This window comes from Panthera onca, chromosome A1, assembly GCF_046562875.1.
Source record: "Panthera onca isolate mPanOnc1 chromosome A1, mPanOnc1 haplotype 2, whole genome shotgun sequence".
NCBI lineage: Eukaryota > Metazoa > Chordata > Mammalia > Carnivora > Felidae > Panthera > Panthera onca.
Window position 1 is genome coordinate 125,758,756 of NC_138339.1, and position 27,269 is coordinate 125,786,024.

Here is a 27,269-nt window from a genome sequence, read left to right on the forward strand (position 1 = left end):
CCTTATTGAGCTGTGAGCCCCTGGAGGGTAGGAATGTCTTCACGTTCACTCTGGAGATGCCGGCCTCTAGCCTGCACAGAACAGAAGCTCTACAGGTGTTAAGGGAATAAACCCAAGTGTGTGTCAGTCCCCTAGGCGCCTCTCAGGGACTCTGGGGCCAACCCACAAAATGGAACATTCCTTCATCTCTGCATCTCTGAGGGGGTAGCCTGTTCTGCTCTCACAGGAATTACAACCCTTTGCCACTGAGCTTATGGGATATGCCCACCGACAGCAAAAAGGCTTGATTCTGGATTTTAAAATCAATGTAGCTAATTAAAAAGTAACTCAAACCGGAAAACAAGTTTAGAAACAATTAAGATAATTAAAATATCACTACCTTAATTGAGACCAAGCAGTGAGCTTAAAAAATAAAATTAATGAAATAAAAATTACACGAAGCCTATAATTAACTTGCTTTGGAAGTCAGTGTTTTTCAGCTTAACAAATCTCTCTTTAAATTAATTTGTCCCTGTTCTTTTTTTCTTTGAAAATGGTTTTTGTAAAAATTAGTCAACGAATTACTTGGACATGTGTCTTGTGCCACTGGACACTTGATTGGTCTTGGGAAATGGGCAGAGAGAGGGAATTAACCTCCTGTGGGCACCTGCTCTGTGCCAGGTATGCTGTCCCGGAGAAGTCCTGCGGGTGCCCTGAGAGAAGCAGTGGAGGGCACGCAGGGCTCTGCCATCCTGTGGGGATCGCTGCATCCTGTCACTCAGCCTGTGCGTGGAGAGAGAGAGAGACTCAGGGCACAGGCTCCAGAAATCATTAGCCCTTGACAAGGAAGCTTCTGGGCCTGCTCCCAGTTATCACGAACACTCAGCTCTCTCCCTACCTCCTCACCTGCACTCTTTCTCTGCACCTTATTAAAGGGCCTCTCAAATGCTGCTTATTATTCTGATCTGTTATCGTTCCCTTTAGAAAGTGGAGCCACACAGCCCTGTCCAATGCGGGTGTCAGCTTCTTTCCAGAGTATTGCTGTGAGCCTTGGGGCTGCTTAGAAAAGCTCGCTTGGGAGACGGCGTTTAAAGGGAAATGACACACTCCTTGTACCATCCTCATCCCCTTTCCATCTCAGTGTGGCTGTTTTTCGGAAACAAAATGCCCCTTGGTGATTAAATGAATGCTGGCAGCTTGATTTATTACTGTTTTGTTGTTCTATGAAGTTCATTTACTCAAAATAATCCGCATCCCTGTCTGAAGTATTCAGACCCTGGTAATTAATTTTTAGTAGACTTGATTTCTGTATGCAAATTGTTAGGTATGTATATGGAGTTAAGTGACTCATTTTCGTTTATTAGTATTTTTTCGTTGGATTTCTTTGTAAAGAAATGCTGGCTTCAAGAATTGGAGGGGGGGGCGGTCCGTAGTAGTTAGCCTAATGGTAGTGTCACACATGGAAAGGCTACAGAAAGAAGACTGACCAGGACACTGGTCTGTTGACTTAGCTGCAGGGTTGCCGCATTCAGAGGGAGAGCGCAGAGGGCACAGTTCCCCGGAGCTGGGCACGTCCCCTTCTCGGGAAGCCCTGGGGCTGTGTGAGGTCCATGGGGGCAGTCCTGCATGGCCCGACCTTGGAAGCACCAGATTCTCTCACTGCCCCCTTCCTTTTACCCCTTGGCTTTCTTTATGCCCCAAGAACTCCCAAGAACATGGTGCCTGTGGGCTCCATACTTGGTGTAAGGTGGACCCCACAGTCAACCCTTCAGAGGAGATCCTAGGTGATTGTTTTGCTGCTGGCCTATGAATGTGAAGAGTTTGCATTCTGGAGTCGATGGGCCAAGTGTCAGATACCCTCCACACCTCTCATCGGTGACTCCCCTTTAAGACCTTCATTTGTAAAATGAGCACATTAACAGCAGCCACCTCCTTGGGTGGTTTTGAGATTAAATATGATAATCCAGTTATAGGGCTTAGTTCATTGCATGTCTGAAACAGTGGGTGTTAGCTCTTCTTGTTTTTATGAAGACTTATGACTCATTCTGGGGACCAGATGCACAAAAAATTAGCAAACACCTATGAGGTACTTAACATACATTAAGTTGGCTTTAAGGACTTACAAATATTAGCTCCTTTAACCCTCAAGATAACCAAACCAAGAGCAGGTGGTATAACCCTCACCATATAGAGGAGGCAGCTGAGGTATGAGTAAGCCGTATTCACACTCGAAAACACCGGGTCTGGAGTCTGCTCTTGCAAACTATGCTCGGCTGACTTACTTCCTTCAAGATTGTACTGCCTGTCGACGGACATTGGTGTTTGTGCAGTTGGCTGCAAAAACAAAAAGAACCTCAAATTTGGCCACGAAGCTGGTCATGGAATACTTCAGATTTGGATACCCACCCTCCTAGGGCAGCCTGTTAGTTTCCATCTCTGTGATACACTCCCATGAAAATCCCAAGGGCTCTGTAGCACTTAGCACCAATCAGGGAAGCACCTAGGCTGGCACCTTGGCTGGGGCTGCCTGTGGTCTGGTCCCCAAGTTCCTTGAGATCCCCGATGTCTCCCCTCATCCTGTGGTGGCTGGGCGTGTGAGAAGGAGCAGTGGAGGATTGCCACGGTCCATCATTAGCAGTCATCTGGTAATCGTTCTTCAGGTTGGCTGCATTTTGCATGAGCCTGGGAAGGCAAGTCACAGATGGCTGGACAGCCACCCTGGGGTTGGGAGTGGGAGACACTGCACGAGGAAAGAGCCAGTGGTCTGAGGCCATCCCCAGGACTGGGAGCCTTCCACCTGGGACCAGAAACTCCTGTTGTGAGTTTCTGGAAGGCCTAGGCTTGAAGGACTCCGGAAGCGGACACAAGCCTTGCTGCCATTGCTTCCCAGATGCAGCCCTCAGCTGAAGAGTTCAAAGTGAATGCCCTGTCGCTGGGGCTCGAATCAGCTTCTTTTATTCTTCCTGCACCTCGTTTCCCTCTGCTAAGCTTCAGGCAGCCGGGCGATCCCTTGGGGCGTAGGCTCTGTCAGATGACTCCCCTGGGACCAGGACCTGGGTCTTGTTGCTGGCCTGACTGGCCTAAAAATGCACCCTGCCTTGTGTTTATAGCGGCTGGTGCTGCTGCAGCGGACGGAGCTGCCCTGAACTGTTCAAGCAGCAGAAACGCCTCCGGATGTTGTGTGTTCAGGTCCCTTGAGAAACTCCCAGCTGCTGTCTGAGGAAAATGGTGTGGAGGTTCTGGGCCTGGGCGGGCTGAGAGGAACCGCGACTTCTCTAAGTGCAGGGGTCTTGTGGTGGCCGGGGGACCCGGCAGCTGTGGGCACAATGGCGTTTCTCATGGCAGTTTTGCTGTCCCTGCTCAGGATGCCAGTTTGTTTAAGCAAATGTTTGCGTGGGGAGGACACGGGGAGGCCTCGCCTCCACGGGCTGAGGAGAAAGTTATGAAGGATTTACTGCCTAATAGGCCTAGGCCTGGAGCTGGGAGACAGCACAATTGCTTTTGCTTTGTGGAGAATTCCCTGCGGCCTCTTTGCTGCCGTAATGAGCTTGCGCACCCCGGTGTGTGGGGCGCTGATTAGCCCGGGGCCCGCCGCTCAGCCTGTTCTGGAAAACTGTGCAGTTTTGGAACCACTGTTTTGGGAGACCCTTTCTGGAGTGCCTTGGTCGACTCCACATCCCTTCTCCACACACCGCCCCCCACCCCTCGCCCCTCGCCATCATTACCACCCACAAGCCACACTTACTGATTGGATCAAGTGCCCTGTGATGGTCCACCCATGGCAGTCTAGACTGCCTTTTGTAACTTCGCTTTCCCAAACTCTGCCCATCCTTCTGGATCCAGTTCACATATTAATGCTTCATTAATCCTTGCCCCAGAAATTGATCTCTGTTTTTCTCTGGAGCTCTGTTATCATTTTATATGCCCGTCATGGCCCTTATCTCATTCTGCCTCGCACAATAAATATTTATGTGTAAGCTTTTTCCCTTCCTTATTATGTTGGAACTTTGCATGGCGCAAAATGGTTTTGGGCCTCCTGAAGCTCTTTCCAAAATTTAACATGGGCTTATTGATGCACACAGTCCATGTCGATTGAACTGGAGCCAAAAAAACTCTGTCCTCAAGGACTTTCTACGTGGTAGGAAATAAGTAAAGGTAGGCATGGATGAAGTCATAAAAAGCAATTGCAGACAGATAACCAAAGAGGGAAAAGGAGCTCTTGGTCCTTGGAGTATGTAAGATTCTAAAGGATTTTAAAAGTAATTCCTGCCCGACATGGAGATGCTGAAACTCCCCAAAGCACAAAGGAATCAGTATCCTGATGCTGAAGCAGAACATGTGCAGTAGACACAGAATTCCCCTCGGTTTGGGTATTCATTCCAATCCCCATCAGCCTAAGAAAACCGCCCAGAGTGCAAACACATGGTCTGTTTATTTCCCATTTGTTTATTTGAGTTGAAAGAGAAACTAAATTTCCTTAGAAGTCCTCACCCCCACCCCTCTTCTTGCTCTTTTTGCCTCAGCCCTGGACCCATCGAAAGACCCCTGCCTGAAGGTGAAGTGCAGCCCTCACAAAGTGTGTGTGACCCAGGACTACCAGACTGCCCTGTGTGTCAGCCGCAAACACCTTCTCCCCAGGTAAGGCCGGGGGCCGGGAAGCGCGCTCCGACTGACAGATCTGGGGGTACCCAATCTCAGAGTGGGGGACAGTGGGGGGGGAAGGAAAGCAGGCGTTTCTATCGCCATTTTGTAGGGTATTTGGTGCCTCCAGTCATCCTGGGGTATGCATCTCAATTCTCCAACACAGATTTGCAAAAAATTTTAATACCTGCATTTATTTTAAATCAACTTTAACTCTGAGCCCTCATCTGAGCAGATGCACGGAAAATCCCTTCTTTGTCATTGTGGGGGCCATTCCTCATTCAGGAATGACCCCAGAGATCCCAGAAGCTTAGAGCTAAGAAAACAGGTTCTGAATCATTAGTCTCTTGCTTGTCACTGACATTGTCAGTGTTATAATCCTTTGAGGTTCCTCGGAGTCTGAGGGTTGTCTGCTTTCATGCCCAGATATATGGGCCGTGGGCATCTTCGCCAGTCGGGGCGCCCTGGTTTGGGGTTCTTCCTCCTCAGCACCACCACACCACCATTTCTACTGAGAACACGCCTTGCTGTTTTCTCAGGGTATAGTACTTGATCACCTTCTTCCCCAGCACGGAGGGAGGTCTCCTCACTCTTCTTTAAGATCTTTAAAGCTTTGCCTTTTTACCCTCAACCTCTCCCAGCTTTCTCCATCCAGTGGGAGAAAGCTTTTATAGAGGGCAGAAAGAGCCTTTGAATTCAGTCTCCTTGGTGGGCCTTCAGTCCTACAAAAATACTCGGAGCAAGAACCAGCATGTGCCCATGCATGAACGTATGTGCGTGTACACACACACACACACACACACACACACACACACACACGGTGTTCTTTAACAGTGGGGTTGGGTTGGTGGTGATGGGAGAAAGGCATTTGCAGGGCCTGTTCTCCCTTCTTTCTGTACTGCTGTGCAATGGAGAGGTAGGTGTTCAGTCCATGGGCACTGGAGTCACCACACCTGTTTTGGACTTGGCAACGTGCTCTGCCATCCACCTGTGCTGGGCCATGACCTCAAGCAAAGGATGCAGCCTTTCTGGGACTCGATTCCCACTGAAGTGCATCTCCTGTGGCTTCTGCTCATTAGCTCCGTTTCGACCATGGGACCATGCTGGATGGGTCCTTTCCCTTCCTGCAGTTCTTGAAGTCTGAGCAATGCTGGTCCCATTGGCTGCTCCTTTTGCAAAGTGTTTTAATTTCCCTCCATTCCCTAAGTGGTTTCCTCCTAAACTGCCTGGGAAGCTCCATCATGGTCCAGCAGAGAAACTCCCTGGAGCAGAGCCCTCAACATCCCTGCCTCTGCAAACCTGGTCCCTACAGCTACAGATCCAGCCTGGTGGTCACCTAAAAACAGTAACCCTTTGTCTCCATAAGACTGAGATGCAAGATATAATGTGTTTTACTCTTTGCTCCAGACTGGAGTATTCTCCCTGGAAGTAAAGATAGATCTCACTCCCAAACCCTAGCACACACCATGCATGCATTGTGCTCAGCACCACATCCGTGAATTCTTCCTGCCCTTTTGTCAAGCTGGGATTTATTTTTGTCTCCACTCTAGAAATGAGGGGAGTGAGACAGAGCAGCATTAGTAATTGGCTTATACATCTAGGAAGTGGCAGCCATGTTTCAAACCCTGGACCGTCCGGCTCCAAAACTCCTGTTTTCTGTTACTACCGTGTGCCGGCCTCTCCCTTCATCCTGTCCTTGTCTCTCCATTCATTCACTGTCATTTAACAGAACGATACCGAGCACCTACAATGTGCCAGGCTTGTGTTACACACTGAAGCTACATACTTTCCTACCCTCAAGGAAAATTAAGTTCACTGTGGAGTGGGATGTAAAAAAAAAAAAAAAAAAAATTGTTGTTGTCACTAGAAGTTTTCCAGGCAGACATATTCTGAGAAAACTATCCTAGAGTTTCCTGCTGCACATGATTTCTTCCTTCTCTGAAGGTTGTAAGAGGGGGCCTCTTTTGCTGCAAATAGCTAAATACCCTTTTTGAGATAATGCTCTAGATTTTAAGCATCTGGTTGTATGTGTGTGTATATGGATGTGCAACATGGATAGACCATTGCCTGTTTCCTCCTGGAATAGAGCCCCTCTGAAAGTGCCGGACAGGAGATGGTCAGCATTAAGCTCAAATCTGTGCAAGATGGAGGCTGCAACCATATTGGTATTCAGGCCTATCCAGGTGTAGGTTGTGTGTGTCTGGGTGTGCCTTGTTTCTTTGTTGGGAACACCACCACTTGTTTGCTTGTGTGGAAAGCATAATCCTCATCTCCCTCGTATTCTGGTGGCCACAGGATTACAATGACTAAGCGCATGGATTTGGGAATGAGACCAACCAGGGTTCCTTTCCCAGGCTGGCTACTACCTTGCTCTGTGACCTTGGCATGTACTTTACCTTTCAGAATTTGTGCTTCATCGTCTGTAAAATGGATTTAATGAAAATACTTACCCATTCCTCTTTCCTGTTTATTGGGGTGCATCCTCTCATGATTGTTTTTTTATTAATGTTCATTTATTTATTTTGTGAGATAGAGAGTGCGCATGCATGCAGGAGGGGCAGAGAAGGGGAGAGAGAGAGAATACCAAGCAGGCCCTGCACTGTCAGTGCCCAAGAGCCCAATGCGGGGCTCAAACTCACGGACCAAACCTTGATATCATGACCTGAGCAGAAATCAGTACTCGGACTCTTAATCCTTTGACTGACTGAGCCACCCAGGCGCCGCCCACTAGTGATTCTTAAAGAGACCTTATGGGTAGCAATTGTTGCTAATCCTTGCAGGGGCTCTTTTGTGCGTGTCCTTGTGTGAGAGTTCAGTGACGCGCACTTGTCTAAGGCATATAGTCTAGTGTCACATAATGATGGCTGGTCTGCCACTTGCTAAAACAATTACGATGATGGTTATTATGTCATTCGTTTTGGAAGGTCAGCCAGGAAACCCCACAGTTGCATGTTTCTAAGAAGAAGGTAGCCCCCTCCAGATGCCTGGCTTCTTCCTCTGGTGACTCTGCCTGCTTTTCCTTCCTTCTCGGGGAAGCCGTGAGGTTTAGCATGAGGATTACAGTGTCATTTCTGCCGCCCTCTTTGTGATTCACAGCAGGTAAGGGCTAAGAAGATGGCTGCATTCCTGATGATAGGGACCTTTTGTTCACTGGAAAAACAGCCCAAAGAGGAGGCTGTGATTGAGGCAGCGCACCCACTCCCTTATCCGGATTTGGGAGGTGGTCTGAGCCAGGAAGGCTCTGCAGTGGTGTTCACTGCCGTTGTGGGTCCAACCTCCCCACCTCCCTCCCACAGACTGAATACCTCGGCCCGCCGTATCAGTCGAGCACATACCTCTTCTTGGGGTCTTGGACACCTTCCCAGATGAAACATCTGTCCTGCCACATTATACTTCAGGGGTCCCCTCTGACCAAGGAGACAGTGTTGACGACTCTATTTATTCATCAATCAGGGAAGTAATCTTTCTCTCTGAGAAACATCTGTAGACAATCCCATCAGCCAGTCTGGCCTCTGCAGCAGCTCAAGAGGCAAATCCCACCTGCCAGATCGTCAGCACTACACACACATGGAGAGGCGGCTGGGCCAGCCTCAGGCTGATTACGAGGCTGCACACTTAGGCTGTCTTGTCACATGGATTGAGACAGAGGACAGTGAGCGCATCAGTGAGAGAATTTCATTAGCTTTCCTTGCCCATTGAGATGGAGTGAGTGGAGAAGCTGTTTGACGTACGCACATTTGTGACCACTGAACATCTGGGCAGACGGGCGAGAATTCTGGTGGGGTGCCACATGGGGTCTCCCTTTGCTGGAATTCTCCTTTATTAGGGTAGTATTTACATTTGGGTTTGCATCTGGTTTCATCTAGAGGCTTCAGGTAATCTCACATTCTCTTTGGAGAATTCTGCTTGGAAGTTCTTTGCTTCATCTTTTCTTGTGTCGAGCCACCGTGAGTGGGCTCGGGAGCGGGTGAATTCTCGGTAGTGTTGTTCACCTTTCAGGTTTTCTGAAGGGGCCATTTAAGTGCCACAGAGCACTGTGAAGCCTTCCTGGGATCGGGAAGCCATCTCTTAAATGATTTTTTTAAATATCTGCATTAATTTTTAATATGATGATATTCGATGCTTATTACAGGAGACACTAACAATACAGAAGAGTAAAAAGAAACAAGAAATAGGCAATGTTCACATCAGTTAAAAACAGTAATTAAACATCCCAGCACATTTCCATCCATTCTTTTTTCTAGTCCTAGGTTTTATCTGTTGGTTCATTTTTGTTAAAACTTGGTCATCACGTCATGCTTACCCTATATAGAAAAATTTGTATTAGGCTTTCTTCAGTTGATTTTTATAAGTGAGTATTTTATGATATGACAAATCTTTGTAGATACAATTTTTAAAAAACTTTGATGTTTATTTTTGAGAGACAGAGACAGAGCATGAATGGGGGAGGGTCAGAGAGAGACGCACACACAGAATCCGAAGCAGGCTCCAGGCTCTGAGCCGTCCGAACAGAGCCTGATGCAGGGCTTGAACCCACGAACTGTGAGATCGTGATCTGAGCCGAAGTTGGATGCTCAACCAACTGAGCCACCCAGGTGCCCCTGTAGTTACAAATTTTAAAGATTGTATAACATAGTATATAAAATATGAACTTGGGAAGTGCCTTGGTGGCTCCATTGGTTGAGCGTCTGACTCTTGGTTTCATCTCGGATCGTGATCCTAGGGTTGTGGGATTGAGCACTACATCAGGGTCTGCACTGAGCATGGAGCCTGTTTGGGATTTTCTGTCTCAGTAAGAGCTAAGAATATCAAACTTTTAGAAGAAAACAGGAGTAGTAACCTTGGGTCTGACAAAGATTTCTTTGGACACGAAAAAGCATGAACTATAAAAGCAAGAAAATAATAGTAAAATCAGCCAATTGGATTTCATCAAAATTTAAAACTTGATCTTCAAAAGACACTGTTACAATAACAAAAGGAATAAAAGGACAAGCCACACCAAGGAAAATATTTACAAAACACAGGTTTGACAAAAGGTTTGTATCTGGATTATGCACTGAAAGCATATGTCCGTTCTAAGACTCAACCATGAATATTCGTAGCAGCTTTACTAGTAATAGCCAAGAGCTGGAAGCAACCCAAATGTCTATCAACAGGTGAATGGATAAACAAATTGTGGTACATCTATACAATGGATTACTACTAAGCAATAAAAAGACGGGGGGCCTGGGTGGCTCAGTCAATTAAGCATCTGACCGGCTCAGGTCATGATCTTACAGTTCTTGAGTTCAAGCTCCCCATTGGGCTCTGTGCTGACGGCTCAGAGCGTGGAGCCTGCTGTGGATTCTGTGTCTCCCTCTCTCCCCCTCCCCCACTCGATATCTGTCTCTCAAAAATAAATAAACATGAAAAAAAGTTAAAGAAATAGGCTATTGATGCATCCATCAGATAAATTTCATCATAACTATGCTAAGTGGAAGAACACAGACCAAAAAAAGGAGTATATCCTGTATGATTTCTATTTACCTATACTTCTTGAGTATGCAAGCTAATCTTTGGTGACAGAAAGCAGATCATTGGTTGTCCGGGGGAGCAGGTCAGTGGGTGTCTGAGCCATCATTAAGACTAGATAATGCAGAATGGATCCTTAGGGAAATAGTCACACTCTGTTCTTCGATACCAAAGATCCTACCGGCAAAAGGACTCATTAGGGGAAAAAGAGTTTTTATGCAACAGTGTGTTATTCTTCCTGACTCAGGTTTTAGAAATACTGTCTTAGGCTTTCTTAAAGAAAACACCCTCGTGGGAAACGGGGGGATGGACAGAAAGTCATACAAGCCACAGAGGGCTCTGCTCTCAGGGATTCACTGCCAGTCAAGATGGCTAGTTCTGATTTATTGCTCTGGGTGGGCGGGAGCTAGGGGTGGGATTCTCCCTACAGAGCGGTGAACATTGATTTTACCTCTCTGTTGCCATTGATTTTCATTTGGAGAATGGAAAATTGAAGCATTTGTTTTAAGCCTTGCAGACAAGCCACATTCTCGAATTCTGCAAGCGTATTGTGAACAGGAGGAAAGGGTGTCAGGATGGGGCTTAGCATATCTGAGCATACCCTTGGAAGCCTTCTGGGAGCAGTGGGAACTAATCTGTTTTTAAACAAGGAGCCGACGGCCAGTCTTCCCAGTGGGCTAGGCCTCTCTAACGTAATGGCCCTTTATCTCCGCTTCCTAATTATCTGGAATAACAACGAATTCTCGGCACCAGCGAAGAATTCTGATTGAGTCAAGACTCATGGTGCTGTAGACCAATCTGAGAGCTTTCTGTCTTTTATGTGAACTTGGAAAAAGAGAATCAAAGTGTTTGAGGTCAGAGAGAAGTACATGACAGAATGTGCCTCAAATACCAAACTCTCAGAGGACATTTGAAAGGATGATGGTTATTTCATCTCAGTTTTGTTTTACAACAAAGCACTGCCTCCTGCTACAGGGGCTTTGAGCGGGTTGATTATACATACGCATATCTCTCTCGGTTTGGAAGACACATGGCCATGTAGAAAGTGGGTGATTCCTAGGTGTCTGAGTGGCGTTCTGGTACTTTCACAACTCAAGGCATGGCCAGTTTCCAGAATGTGATCATGTTCATATTCCTTATTACGATTTTTATCTTTATATAGCTCACACTTTTTTCCTAGGAGGCCTTGTGTTCTCTTTTAACCTTGAGGGATCTTCATTTTCCCTGCTCTGGGCCTGAGTAAAGTCCTGATGAGGGATTGGTGCTGTTTCTAGGCAATTGGTGGAATTTACGCAACTGAGGTTTGGGTTTGGGCCCACTTCTGAATCAGCCACCTTTAATAAACAGGAACCATCACCGTGATCTCTTTACCCCTGGTCACTGAGGAAAACAAAGGGGGAGAGAGGTTGGTTCCAGAAATGCCACTTCTTTTTTTTTTTTTCCAATATATGAAATTTATTGTCAAATTGGTTTCCATACAACACCCAGTGCTCATCCCAAAAGGTGCCCTCCTCAATACCCATCACCCACCCTACCCTCCCTCCCACCCCCCATCAACCCTCAGTTTGTTCTCAGTTTTTAACAGTCTCTTATGCTTTGGCTCTCTCCCACTCTTACCTCTTTTTTTTTTTTCCTTCCCCTCCCCCACGAGTTTCTGTTAAGTTTCTCAGGATCCACATAAGAGTGAAACCATATGGTATCTGTCTTTCTCTGTATGGCTTATTTCACTTAGCATCACACTCTCCCGTTCCATCCACGTTGCTACAAAGGGCCATATTTCGTTCTTTCTCATTGCCACGTAGTACTCCATTGTGTATATAAACCACAATTTCTTTATCCATTCATCAGTTGATGGACATTTAGGCTCTTTCCATAATCTGGCTATTGTTGAGAGGGCTGCTGTAAACATTGGGGTACAAGTGCCCCTATGCATCAGTACTCCTGTATCCCTTGGGTAAATTCCTAGCAGTGCTATTGCTGGGTCATAGGGTAGGTCTATTTTTAATTTTCTGAGGAACCTCCACACTGCTTTCCAGAGCGGCTGCACCAATTTGCATTCCCACCAACAGTGCAAGAGGGTTCCCGTTTCTCCACATCCTCTCCAGCATCTATAGTCTCCTGATTTGTTCATTTTGGCCACTCTGACTACAGAAATGCCACTTCTTAACCACCCACCATGTTAGACACACTTTGCAGAAGGAGTTTTGCTGACTTCTCACAGTTACCTTCTCTGTTCCTTTGTTTTCCTCTCTGAAATTGAGAGTATTGATTACACGAGCTTGACGACAAGAGCAGCAGAGAGTAAAAAGCAATTCATAATGGAGATGGGAGTAATTGTGTAGAATTTTTAGTCCTTGGAACAAAGGGGACTCAGCGAGAGGTAGATCTTACTTTGGGGGGGCAGATTCACTAGGCGAGTTTTATAAATACATTAAAATCGTGATTGTCAATAAAATTTACCAGACTCAAATTTTGCCCTGCCTTGTTCCCCACCCCACCCCTGCCTTTTTTTTTTTTTTTTTTTTAAACTCTGCTGCCAATGCCAACACAGGTTGTACCTAAAGATGGTGGGCGGGTAAGGGCAGTGACCGGGTGATCTCTCCCAGCGAGTCTGATGGCATCCTGGCTGGCTGGACACTTGTTTCTAGGTGTGACTCTTAAGGACCAGAGCCTCTGCCCTGCCAGGGCCCTCTCTGGCACCTGCCACCGGCTTGTCACCTTTCCCTCCCAGGTTGTGCTGCTTGAGAAGCCCCCTTTCCAGAGAGGGTAGTTCGTATTTCCAGGTATTTCCTGGAATACCCAATGTGCTGAATCATTGTCTTTTTTTTTTTTTTTTAAGCCATGTCTATCTGTGGGAGATTGGAAACGTTTTATGGTTAAATTCTTAAATTCCCAGAATGTGCATCACGTACAAAGTTGCTGGAAAGGTAGAAAGCCAAGAGTCTGTGGTGCTGGGAATGTCTGTTCACAGGGTCAGGGACTAATGATAAAACCTCCCTCTCCATTCCTCTCTCTTTCTCTTGTTAGAAAGCCTAAGTGCGTTACCCTGCTGTGTGGTTCTCCCTTGGATGATGGGCTCAGTTGCTCTGTTTATTGGTGTCTCCGTCTGTTAAGAAATGTACAGAGAGGCATATTTCATGCCTCAGATTTAAGTGGATTAGAAAGAGGAGATTGAGGTGGGTGTGCTGGTTTTGAAGAGGTAATCACTAGGTGTGATTTCCAACAGGGCTCAGGGCGTGCCAAGCAGGTGTGAAGCATTACATTAGCAGGTCCCTAAACACTAGGAAACAGACGAGCTCAAGCCCCCCCTGCAACTCGCTGAAGGTGTTACGTTACCCACACGTTCTGGGGGCCCTTTATAGTATCCAGAGAGAGGAGTATCCAGGTATCTGAGGCAGGGGAGCAAGGCCTATGTGACCTCTCACAAAACACATCATCTTTTATGAAAGGGGTCAGATTGAATTTCCCACTTACACACACTTCTGCTTTAATTTTCTGAAATATCTTTCCTTTGCCTTTGTTATTAAATCTGCTGTGGCCCTGCTTGCTGTTCTGCCTAAACTCATCAAGATCCCAATTCACAGGTTTTCCAGTTTAGACATTTTATATCAGATTAATTCAACCAATGAACCATGAAAGACATTCTTTATGGATATCAGGCACCACAGTAGGGCCCATCTGGGGCACTGACCATGCAGGTTCTGGAGCCAGAAAATGGACTCAGGATGATTTAGATGGGCATCCAAGGCTATCTTTAGAAGTACTTTTGTTTTAAATAGAATGTTCTCAGGCTAATGTCCTGTCTTTAATGTTCCTCATGGAGGGGGTGGGCAGAGGGCAGGGCCCTCCAAGCGCAGAGGGACAGGAGAGATGAAAGTTAATTAGTTTAGGGACCTTGGTACCTTTCCAAGGTACTCTCTTAAATGATGTTTTTAACGGGCACACACTGAAATGCATGCGGCTGTATTACTGAGTTGGGAAAGGGCCTTCTTCCAGCCAGCCTTGCTCATGATCTTGCCACAGCTGGAAGTGCTGGTGTATCCTGCTTTCCACTGAACTGCAAGTCCTGCTTTTCATTACCTGATGGGAGGGAGAAGGCCATGGCTCAGACCTTCCATGGCTATGAGTATCTCCCAAGTGGAAGGCAAGATGACAGGGCTCTGGTCCAGCCTGGAATTAAGAGTCTTCCTCTCGGCAGATGCCAGGGGAGGCCATCTGTGAGTATAGTGATGGTGATAAAGGGCTTTAGGACTTGTCATAATTTTGGCAGGATTAGCCCTCACAAGACAGCTCACATAAACCAGTCATGGTGGGCTAAAGGTCATTAACTCAGAATCCACTAAGTTGGTATCTGTGATAATTTCTGGATTCAACAAATATTTATGGTGCCTTCTGTATGCCAGATGCTGCTATGTGTTTGGAATAATGTGATGAATGGACATAATCTAGCCTTGTGGAGAGTAAAGTCTATAGGAAAAGGTAGCTAAAAAGAAATTAAGTATCTGATAAATTGTCCTAAGCACCAAGTGGGATAAGAGCAGAGTGTTATAACAGAATCCCTTTAGTTGGTTGTGCCATCTTGGGTGGGTGAAAGGTGATAGGTTCCAGGTGGTCACAGGGTAGGGAGAAGTGTCCTCAGAGGAGGGAACAGCCTTTGCAGAGACCCTGAATCAGGGAAGGGAATGGGACTTGGTATCCTAAAGAAAGGAAGAGGACAGAGGCCTGTGCTGTAGGTAGGCAGTGACCAAGGGGAGCATGGCTGCCTGAGACTAGAAGGGGTAGTGGGACCAGAGCCTGCAGAGCCTTGAAAGCCACGGGACAGATTTGGCTCTCAGACCATGTGACAAGGGACATCTTGTGTGGCTTTAAGTTGGAGAGTGACAGAATTGTGTGCCTTAGGATGGACTGAGTTTCCTTGAATTCTCATTTTTTAAAGCCACATTGTATACTCTGTGAAAAAAGCCGGGGGCCCTGCCTGTCTACGTGTGTTCACATGAAGACTCTGAAGATCTCATCGAAGCTTGTGGCCTATGAGAGGACATTAGCGGCAAAGATGTATATAATCTAAGCCAGAAAAGAAAAAATGCGACGGAGTAAAGTTGAAGCTCCAAGAAGGGGGCGACCGTTTCCAGCTGCATTGGGGCTGGACATGGGTGGGAGACGGAGAAGGGGCAGGATTCACTAGCAGAATTTACTAGTATTCCTAGTGGTTTAAGAGCCTGTGAGGTCACTGTGGCTCACGCACACTGTGAGTTTCTCAGTGTCGCACAGCCGTTATGTGGCAGAGGTGGGGGGCCAGGGCAAGGCTGCCCCGAAGCCCATCTTTCTGCCCTCTGCCCTCGAGACACTTGTCTGCACTAAATCTCCATTTCCATAGCAAATGCTGACTTTCAAACTAGCCCAGGGCACAGTGATAAGGAAAGTGGTAAGCATAGTGCTGGCTCATAGTCGGGGCTCAATAAAAGTCCATCTCCTTTCTGAGTCTCCACTTCCTCACTGAATCTAGATAGAGGATCAGTCCTCCAAGCCTCACAGAGTTGCTCAGGCCTACATGAGCTCACGCATGCAAAGGCCCTGCTATTTTTAGTGTTCTGGATGGAGTCAGTTGTCATGATTAGTAGGTTCCCTACTGGCGGGGTGCCTACTTGTTCCTTGTGATGCTCACCTCTGTTACTTGCACTGCCCACACTCCCTCTGGAGCATGAGCTCAGGTCTTGGCACATATTCATGACCTATTAAAGGGATAAATGCGTCAGTTAAGTTGAGAAGGAAGCTGGGGATGCAGGGCCAGGCTGGTGTCTTTAATGAGGAGCTCGGATCGGTCAGTGAGTCACAAAGCAATGCTCCAAGTCAGGCGAGGGTTGTCTATGTTGTACCACATTCTTCAACACCTGGGAAATGCTCAGAATGTCCCTGTGAACCCCCCCACAGGGAAATAGGAGGCAATGTGTCAGTCTGGTGTGAAAGTGGACCTGTTCTTGGGAAGGAACAATGTAGTCCAGACTCTGCACTCTGTCCTGACCTGGTGGCCTGCTCCTGTGGTGCCATGTCTCTTTGCCCGTCCTGTCTCTGTGCTAAGAGATTGGACACAGCTGAAGGTCAGCGGCTTGGCCTTGGAGGTATTAAGATGTCATGTGTCTCATTGAGCTCCTGAGTCTCTCAGAGCTGGAGGTTTGTTCTTGAGAGTGCTTCAGAACGGCCTTTGATTCTGCCTTAGGGAAGGAAGGAGCACATACTGGGCATCCACTCTGGCAGCTGTCGGGAACAAGCCCTGCCTAGATTGTCACTCTTCCCCTGCAGCTCCCCTGAGACTGGCTTAAATTCATCCTTCTGGTTCGTCCAGGAGGCTTGCAGGCTCCAGAATCTCTTCTCTATGAGGTCTGACCCCTCCACCCCTCGGGCCATGGGACTGGCCCTTCCGCCTTCAGAACAAGACTGAGCAGGGCTGTGTGTGGCCCATGTTGCTTGCTCAGCAAGAAGGAAGCCCGGGAAGGCAGCAGGCAGCCTTTTTTTGGGTCCTTCTCGGACCTGGGGAGAAGCCTGGTGCAGAGGGGCTGGGCAGTGAGCTACTCACCTGCTGGGAGGAGCTCCTGCTCTCCAGTGTGAGCCCACAGTGACCTGCCCACCGACAGGAACATATCAGGGTGATGTTTTATTTCCTCCTGATCTATCCATTCTTCAACTTTACCAGTTTCTCCTTGTGCCACGTTTTCACCTGGTATTCTGGGGCAGCGTTGGTTTCTTGCTCTTCATGACTCGGTCGATTACTTGTGCACCTTTGGTGGTGTGGCCAAACACTTGGCTTCAGAGCAGTACATGGTAGAAACCTGCAGGGTGGAAGGTTGGGGTAAGGGGATAATGGTCCCAGCAAGGTGCTGTCGTTGGCAGTGTAAGTCGGTGCCACATTTCTGGTGGGCATTTTGGCCTCATTGACCCCATGATTCCATTTTGGAAAAATCTGTCTCATGAATATAAAGAGATGCACATTAAGATTTATATCCGAGAGTATTCAGTGATCTCAATGACAATATTGCAGAAATGGAGCAACCTCCTCACTGTCCAGCCATAGAGGAGTGCTTACACAAATTATCATGTGCCTTCTGTAGAACCCCCTGCCTCTAGGTGACCTCTGACCATTAAGAGCCTCCTTCCTCAGCCTTCTCAGACAGATGATGTGTCTCTGTACTGCTCTCACTCACTGTATGAGGCATCTTGCTTACAGTGAGTTGAAAGTTTTTTTCTGTTGGTAACTTCTGCACGTTGGTCCAGGTTCTGCTGTGGAATAGCATTGGGACGTGCTGATTCACTCTTCCCCGTGCCAACCCATTCTGGAGCATCGTGTCTGTGCATGGAAACAGCTGGGAACCTGACTGAGGAGAGCTCAGTGACTGGTGATAAAAAGCTGCAGGACACATCCAAGGGATTTGGAAGAAGGGGTAGCATGTCTGAAATACCCTCAGAGGGAGGTGGTATTTGAGTGGGCGCTTGCAGAAGGGTGGGACTGTTGTGGCAGGGGAAGATCGACGTTAGAAAACACCCAAGCCTGTGGAGTTAGCCTTAGTTCCTGGCCACCTGTCCAGAACGTTCCCCTCCAGTGAAGGCCACAGAACCTTGTCAAGGCTCCAGCTTCTGTCCTGTGACACTGGGAAGAGAGCTTTTAGGTTGGGGGCTCGCCACGATGCTTGGTGTGGCTGTTTCTGCCTCTTGCAGCGCTTTTGGAGAACGGCCGCTCTTGATGGTGTGAGGGTGATGGTGTCCATCTCCTCGAACACCATGAGCCTGTCAGCTTCCTGTCTGTCTCTGGGCCTGTCTTGGAAAGAGCAGTGTCCCGGATGCAGTGCGGTCTACCCACACTGGCTTCACTTTGCTAGCTTGTTCTTCCTAAGGTGGATCCTACACAGCCATCCCAGAACAGGGTGCTTTGCTGCTGGTGATTCTAAAACAAATGTGGATATTCTCTCTCTCTCTCTTGCACATGCCCATAATAATTAATTGTCTCCCAGGAATGCAAGCACATGTTTTCACAGCTTATAGCCGCGGAGCCGATGGTGAAAGTGTACACGCTTCCCCTCACCCTTGTGTGCACACCTGAGCTCACACTTAGCTGGAAGCTGTGTTAGCACACCCTCAGTTGTTCCGGCCCCTCCTGCAAAGGCTCAGGATTATAAATGCTCAAGCAGGGAGGCCAAATGAAATTCTCAGCCTCGGTCTTGCTTGATTATCATTTGATTTTTTCCAATTAGCATGTCCATTGCTAAAGATTTCCACTAAGATCTCAGGGCTGGAAAGGGACCTCTCTTTATTGGGCCAGCAAACAAAGGAGAGCAGTAAAACAAGAAATCAAACAGGGCTGCCAAAGGTCACTGGGTAATAGTCACAGTTTCTTTTCTGCCCCCTTTTAGGAAGAAATAGATTTTTTTAAGTGAGTACACTGCTATCCATTATCCTACTGGAATAAAGAAAGCTCAAGCGTTCACTTACATTTCCCTAATAGCTTGCTATTACACTGCTGGCTTGGCATTTTCCTTCACAAAGCAGTCTTACTTGGGCCCTGTATGTGTCTCTGTGTGCGTGTGTGTGCTCACATACGCAGATTTTTGTTACTTATAGGTCCCCATGGCCACATTCGTTTACCAGGCTGAACTCTGAATTAAACCCCCACTGTCTCTGCCTCCCAGAGCCCCTTGGGTCCGCTGGCCATGCTCTGTCACTCTCTTAATGGGAGATGACTCCAACCTGTTAGTGGAATTTACATAATCACATCAGCCTGCTAATCTTCCTCATCTGGTCAGGAAACACCCAGAACATAGTCTAGGCTAGAAGTAGGATCCCTGGACATAATATATATTTGGTTTCAAGTGTAAGGAAACCTTGATTTCAAGTAATGTCGAAAAAATGGGAGAAAGACGACATCTGTGTTTGTTGTCTTGCAAGTTCCTTTTCTTCGTGCCCTTTTGGCCACACACATGGCTCTGGCACTCGTAAAGGTAGGATGGCTTGTGGGGGGGGGGGGGGTGGTGGTTCCTGAAATGGACAGCAGATTTCTTGCTGTGTGGAGATTTTCTTGGAGAAGTTAGCAGTCCGTGAGAATCTGTAGTGTCTCATGTGAATAAGAATAAAAGAGTTAATTTAAGGAAACACCTACCTCAAATCAGTGCAGACATTCAGAGTAATTATGATCTTTACGCTTTAGTAATAATGGTTACATGTGATATGTGTTCATTAGAAGTCTATCAATTACAATGCTAGCATTATCTTTGAATTCTTTGTCCGATTTCTGGCACACAGTAGGTGATTAATAAGTGTTTGCTGAAAAAGTAAAGACTATGTCTATAATCCTAGCTGCGTTTAGAATGTTTATACTTAATTTTTTGATAGCTTTCCTTGAACAAACCATCAAAATAATTTGGAAATTTAGTTCAGTTACAGTGATCTGACCCCTGAGTCTTCAATGAAACCTTTGAGGCCCGGTCACCTTTATCCAGGTGAACTAACTCCCTTTCTTTCAGCCTTCCTTCCACGCCTAGCAGATCTTTCTTCCATTCCAACCACCTGGAAACTAGAAACTGCTAGTTTCTTTAAACAAAACTGGAGATATGGGGAACTGGCAGTCAGGTGTGGGTTTGGCAACATGCATTTCTTTAAAAATTCTGAAAATACGTTTCTTTAAAAAAAATTTTTTTTAAGTTTATTTTGAGAGAGAGAGAGAGAGAGAGAGAGAGAGAGAGAGGAGCAGAGAGATAGGAAGAGAGAGGACCTCAAGCAGGCTCTGTGGTGTCAGCACAGAGCCCAATGCGGGGTTCAAACCCACGAACTGAGATCATGCCCTGAGCCGAAATCAAGTGTCAGATGCTTAACCAACTGAACCACCCATGACCCCCTGAAAATGCATTTCTTTTTTAGATTTGGAACAAATTAGACCAACAGCACATGGTTGTGAGAGAGTCAAATAATAGACATGGAGAGTAAAAAAGCGGAAGTTCCCTTTCTCATACCCTCTGGCCTCCCCTGCTGACAGTTTGTTCCCTTTGGTGTGTATCTTATTCATCACTTTGAGTTCAGTTACACCTGCATGCACAGTGTTGTTGGAAACTCTCATCTGGCTGTTGAATCTTCTCATCTCCGAAGAGTAGATTCATCCCCAGCTGCCTCGACCTTTACACAGCTCAGGTGACGGGCAGGTCATAGAGACTCAAATGACATTCACATACACCTGGAAAGATGTTCCTGCTTTTGGAATTCCTTGCATACCAGGCCCATGATTTTTTGGTGGCTGTGATTCTGCTCTAAGACTTTAAAAATACGTAGTTTTCCTCTGGGTTTGAAGGTACTTTGGAAACCTTTTTGATGAGGGGTTGCAAGCATGCCTGTGAACTGGATCAAGTCAGGTGGGGAAAAGGCACACAGAGGTGCTGGCTTTCTGGTGGTTGATGTGTCAGTTTGAATCAGTGGATCAGTGGGATGTCCACCCATGATGACTGGGACCCACCATGAGCGGTCCTTCCCATCCCCTCAGGTCTGCTTTGCTCCCACAGTCTACCTGACTCATCCCCCGCCCCAACACAGCTCCCCAGTGTTTCATGACATCTTTTCTCCCTCTTGGTGATGTTGGCATATTGTGTGGAGGGCTTAAAACAGTACCTGGAACATTGCGAGAGCTCAAAACATGTTAGCTGTTATTGGTGGTAGTGACAGCATCAGCAGAAGAGTAGGTCCTCATAAATGCATAGCTGCTCTTATTATGTATTTGCCCTTTGAAGTCTCAAGTATCTGTAAACACATCTTTATACCATGCGGGTGCCCAGTAGCACTTAGGACACTCAGAGGCACACCATAGTTACTCCATGCATACTGAGAGCTTTTCCTATTGTTCTCTAATGGGCATCTGTTTATTCGGAAAATTTGCCTCTCTTTGAACAGGATCTTGCATCTGTAATCTTCTTCCTTTGGAAGACGATGGGGATTCAGGAGCCCATAGGTACCAGGATAGAGAGTGTCTCACATGAGAGCCTGTCTCTGTCATCAAAGCAGCTTTTGTAAATGACACAGGCCATTATGCTCTTCCTGTGTAATTTTATGACTTTGTATAATGACTCAAATAACCCTAACAACGGAGGAATTATAGCATCATTTTACATGACAGATTATTTCAGTGGTTAACATGTTTTTCATTTCAATTAACATTCATTATTTTGTCTCTGGTTCAAAATAGCCACCACGTCGGCTGAGTGTCCTCCATCCTTGTTTTGGAAGCAATTAGTTCTGATTTTGCAAACAAATTCAATCTTGTTTTTGAATGGGCAGTTTGATATTAACAAGAGAATAAAATGCACGTGATGCTGGCTGCCAGCAAACAAACATGGGGCTTCCTGGGACGGGACCCTGCCTGGGCGGGTTCTCAGGCCTCTGAGCTGACAGGTCTGCCTTAGAGCTGATGAGAGAGCACAGACAGGACAGAGGCAAAGGTCGTGGGACTGGGATTGGCTACGTGAGCCTCAGCTTCTCCCTTCTGTAAAATGGGGTCATACAGCATCTACTGTCAGAGGGTTATGGTGTGTGAGGAGTCAGGGGGGTTGTGTTCAAGGCGCTCAGCCTGGCAGGTCGTAGTCACATAAAACTCCTGGAGTCCTGCTCCTGTTCATTACTATCAGGCAGTGCTTTACTCTTTGACTAGCTGTTCATATAGAGTGAAATAATTGTATCTAAAGTTAGGCAAACCCGTTGGAAATCCAAGGTATTAGATACAATGAAGGGTCTTTCTTCTATAACCAAAAGAAGAAAGTCAGCAGTGCTACATATACTCTTGGAAGCCCCCACCCCCAATGTATCAGTAAAATTTTTTGACACAGATTGTTGAATTTCATCATGTGGGATCGATGTCAGGAAATAGATACCTGTACATCTACTTATTGCTGAAAAGATTATTCCGGAAGAGTCTTTCCAGCCACTGTTTTGCTGTAGGCACTGGCTGTGGCTCCACTCTGGCCATAGCCAAGTGAAATTGGACCACAACGGATGTCATCACTGCCCTCTTTGGCGTCAACCGAAGTGGGGAAGTGGCAGGAGGTGGGACTTATCTTGATTGCTGAGGGTAGGGATATCTGCACAAGGAGTGGCAGGGTCCAGTGGGAAGCAAGAGCAGGAAATCCTTGGTGTGTGGACTTGAAGGTTAAGGTTGACATTTCTAAGAACTAGGACAGGGACACGTTGGCAAGAGCAGTGACAGTCTGGTCAGTCTTGCTGGTAGCTGCTGCCCTCTTGAAAGGGTGTGAGTTGCTCTTGTAAATAATAGGAATACTAATAAATGTATTTGCATACTATACTTGAGAGAAGTCCTCTGAGTGGTGTTCAAAAAAATAGTTTTGGAGCAAAGTAAGTCTTGAAATTGAGACTATCAACATGAGCTTTGCCATCATTTGAGTACTGCCCGATAATGTTTGCTGATGATTTCCACTGTTTGAATTTTCACTTCAGGCTACATTGCTTGATAAACAGTACTAAACTTAACATTTCCTATTTGTTTAAAAAACATGTGAATAAAAGATTGTGAAGAATGTAGAAAAACTTATGCTTCCAGGAATAGTTGAGGATTCCTGAGAATTCATATTTCTCATTCACTCCTAAGTCCTAAAAATTAATATCTCTTGGGAATTTGGAAGCGCTACATAAGGATCCTTACCCAGCCTGAGAAGTGGTCTGATCTCTGGAATACAGAAGGTCTTTCAGCCCTGAGACGCATAGGAGGGTTGTGGTTTATATACACATCCTCTTCGTGTGGGTGTTAACCCGTGGTTATAACCACCCACTTCGTAGTTGTCTTTAGAAATTTTTGCTTTTCAAGTTGGACTTAGGGTTTCTTTTTTTTTAATATGAAATTTATTGTCAAATTGGTTTCCATACAACACCCAGTGCTCATCCCAAAAGGTGCCCTCCTCACTACCCATCACCCACCCTCCCCTCCCTCCCACCCCCCATCAACCCTCAGTTTGTTCTCAGGTTTTAAGACTCTCTCATGGTTTGGCTCCCTCCCTCTCTAACCATTTTTTTTCCTTCCCCTCCCCCACGGTCTTCTGTTAAGTTTCTCAGGATCCACATATGAATGGAAACATATGGTATCTGTCGTTGTTTGCCTGACTTATTTCACTTAGTATAACACTCTCCAGTCCCATCCACGTTGCTACAAAAGGCCATATTTCATTCTTTCTCATTGCCACGTAGTATTCCATTGTGTATATAAACCACAGTTTCTTTTTTTTTATTAAAAAAAATTTTTTTTTAATGTTTATTTATTTGAGAGACACAGAGTGTGAGCGGGGAAGGGACAGAGAGAGAGAGAAAGACACAGAATCTGAAGAGGCTCCAGGCTCTGGGCTGTCAGCACAGAGCCCGACGCGGGGCTCAAACTCACAAGCTGTGAGATCATGACCTGAGCTGAAGTCGGACGCTTAACCAACTGAGCCACCCAGGCGCCCCCACAATTTCTTTATCCATTCATCAGTTGACAGACTTTTAGGCTCTTTCCATAATTTGGCTATTGTTGAAAGTGCTGCCAACAACATTGGGGTACAAGTGCCCCTGTGCATCAGCACTCCTGTATCCCTTGGGTAAATTCCTAGCAGTGCTATTGCTGGGTCATAGGGTAGATCTATTTTTAATTTTTCGAGGAACCTCCACACTGTTTTCCAGAGCAACTGCACCAGTTTGCATTCCCACCAACAGTGCAAGAGAGTTCCCGTTTCTCCACATCCTTGCCAGCATCTATAGTCTCGTGATTTGTTCATTTTAGCCATTCTGACCAGCGTGAGGTGATATCTCAGTGTGGTTTTGATTTGTATTTCCCTGGTGAGGAGTGACGTTGAGCATCATTTTCATGTGCCTGTTGGCCATCTGGATGTCTTCTTTAGAGAAGTGTCTATTCATGTCTTCTGCCCATTTCTTCACTGGACTATTTGTTTTTCAGGTGTGGAGTTTGGTGAGCTCTTTATAGATTTTGGATACTAGCCCTTTGTCTGATATGTCATTTGCAAATAATTTTTCCCATTCCGTCAGTTGCCTTTTAGTTTTGTTGATTGTTTCCTTTGCAGTGCAGAAGCCTTTTATCTTCATGAGGCCCCAATAGTTCATTTTTGCTTTTAATTCCCGTGCCTTTGGAGATGATGTGTCAAGTAGAAATTGCTGCAGCTAAGGTCAGAGAGGTTTTTTCCTGCTTTCTCCTCTAGGGTTTTGATGGTTTCCTGTCTCACATTCAGGTCCGTTATCCATTTTGAGTTTATTTTTGTGAATGGTGTAAGAAAGTGGTCTAGTTTCTTTTTTAAAAAGTTTATTTATTTTTCAACAGAGAGAGAGAGAGAGAGAGAGAGAGCACATGCAGGTGGGAGACAGAGAGAGAAAGGGAGACAGAGAGTCCCAAGCAGGCTCTGCACTGATAGCACAGAGCCCATCATGGGGTTTGAACTAAAGAACTGTGAAATCATGACCTGAGCTGAAATCAAGAATTGGATGCTTAGCCATCTGGGCCACCCAGGCACCCCTGACTTAGGAAGACTAAGTCTGTTGAATTCTTGTTGTTTAAAACCACATCATATGTTTGTGTTCTCATTAGTGATAATGTCCAGATATTAAAGGAGAAAGTTCTAAAGGTCCAGATTAATAAATTCACTTACTTCACTGAAAAAAGTCATGTGTTGGGGGTTGCCCATGTTTCCAACCCAGGAGCATAAAAATGATGAGACTCAGTCACTACCCTTGAGGAGTGCATAGTATATTGAGGAAGAGAGACTTAAAAAGAGAGACTTATGCTATAGTGAATGTCACAGTTGCATCTGAACAAGGTGTAATGTTGGAACAGATGATGTCATGGTCGATTCTGCTTGAGGTAGAACTCACAGGATCAGGAGATACTTCATGAAAGGTAGTTGATTTGAACCTTGAACGAGGGGCAGACATGTGCCATGCAGGCAAAAAGCATTTGCCCAGGCATATAGACTTGAATTTGCATGGCACATGAAAGAAACCTGTAAGAGGCTCATATGGCTGGCTGCTGTTGGATCAGTAGGACTGAATGATGGGGGAAAGTGGTGAGGGCAGAAAAGGGAGATGTCCAGGATGGGCTCCAAGGCTTTTAGCCTGAGCATACCCCATATTCTGTCAGAATAACTATAATAATTTGGTTAAGTTGAAGCAATGTTCTCCCTTAGATACTAGTCAGGAGCCTGAGCAGACATGTTCACAGGACCATGGTGTCATGGGCGTGCAGCCCTACAAGACTTCCTGGGGGAGAGGAGTATTGGGTGGGGCCTTGAAGAAAGCCTTATGGAGGCAGAGAGGATGGAGGGGAGAAGTGTGGGTTTGTAAAGAAGACGTGTCAGACTGAGAAAAAGCCCACATGCTGGTCCAGGGACACGAAGATCCTTGGTGGGCTCTGGGAAACAGTAGAGGGGGGTTGGAACAAAAATACTTGGTGGTAGTGGTCCATGTGTACCTGTGTGTGTAGGGGGGTGTGTATGTATTGGAGAGGGGAGAAAAGCAGATATTGACCCTGTAAAGGTAGGCTCAGTCAGTTTAATACCAAAAACTAGGAAATCAGACTGTGCTCTAGGAGGTGAGGCAAAGATAGAGGTTCTAAGTATAGGGGTCACATCATCAGATTTGTACTTAAGAATCACTGCTTCAGAAACATAAATGCTGGGAATTTTGGTAATCTTAAAAAAAAGACTAATAATAAATAGTTAAGCACAAGAAAATAAGAAATGCCTGTGACCTTCCAGTTGTCTGTCTTCTCTCCTTCATAGGGTGCTTGTAGGTTGGGATTTTCTTTGTGGTGCTGTCAGTAGGGTAGGAAGTGTGGCTGTCCCTAGCACCAGCTAGGCCAGGATGGAATTAGGGCTTCGTGGCCACTTGAAAGGCTGGTAGGACCTGCTTTCCAGATTAAATTGCTTGTGTCACCCCAGGTAATAAATGTCTACGACAGTGGGTATAGCAATGCCTTCAAGACACTTCGTAGGATTTCATTCTTTGACTCAAAAAGTAAAATATGTTAAAGTCAGAAGAGTTGGTCCCCTGCATCGGCTGGGATGGTTAATTTTTAGAGTCTTTACTGAATTGTGGGGGTTGAAATATACACAACAGCCAGGGAAGTTATGCCTCCATGGGTTCACATATACTTGCCTATAACTTCATATAATATGGTCTCTGGATGCAGACCAGAGGTTTGGGTGCCATTTCCACTGGAGTCCCAGGGAGGTAAAGAACATCCGAGTTTGCTCTGATATAACAGGTATTCTTGTTTCATTGGAACTGTGAAAATTTAGGTCGGGTTGGGCTCTAGTCCCTGAGGCATCCTCGGAGAGGTCAAACATGGTACCTCGATGACCGCCAGACGTTGGGTGTGTTCAGCTTGCTCCTTTGCAGGTGTAGAGCCAGGGACAATGTTTCAGAGAAGCTTTATTTATAAAACTGAGCCTAATGATGAAACAAAAGATGCCAAAATAAGAATTTAAATGGTTCCAGAGCAGTATTTAGTCATTTCCAGGATAGCCTTGTTCCAACAAGTGTATGTGAGGTAGCTTTGCTGTATTTCTGTGTCATACTGGCCAAGTCATTGCCCGTCTGTGTCTAATTCCTCATTTATAAATTAGAGTTCTTAGACTAGATTAGTTTTAAGGTGTTTTGTGGTTCTGACAGTCTGCTATTTTGTGATTAACTTCTAAGAAACCATGGCATTGGTCGGCACATAGAGACCCACCCCGTCACCCCACAGGCATATATGGAGCACTCATGCTGCACCAGGCCTGCTGGTAAGCACAAGCCAGCCCTATCTCTTTGTGTCCCCACAGTGAGCTTGGTTTAATGGTGAAGTTCAGGTCCACCAGGCATGATCTGTCATTAACTGATAGTACATGATTCCATCTTTTTCTCAAAGCCATTGGCTCAGCTCCGCTTTTACTTCTCCCTCCTCTCCCTTTGGATCAGCTCCTTTCCTCTGTGGCATCATCGCACGTGGTGATGTCTGCTCCAGCAAAGCTGCCTGCTCTTTGGATTTTATAGCCCCTTTCTGGGAACTCATCACAAGAATTGTTTCAGCAGTGGGCATGCACACTGGGGACCAGCCCAGGAGAGGGCCTGCCAGATGCCAGAAC

General features: G+C 46.2%; 1 protein-coding gene across 1 annotated transcript in view; it reads left to right on the forward strand.

The window, feature by feature from the left end:
• SPOCK1 (SPARC (osteonectin), cwcv and kazal like domains proteoglycan 1) overlaps positions 1-27,269 on the forward strand; it is a 517,390-nt gene that overhangs the window by 352,938 nt on the left and 137,183 nt on the right. Inside the window, exon 4 of the mRNA XM_060636075.3 lies at positions 4,503-4,617. Within this exon, the coding sequence (XP_060492058.2) occupies positions 4,503-4,617 (115 nt within the window). The remainder of the gene's footprint in view (positions 1-4,502; positions 4,618-27,269) is intronic.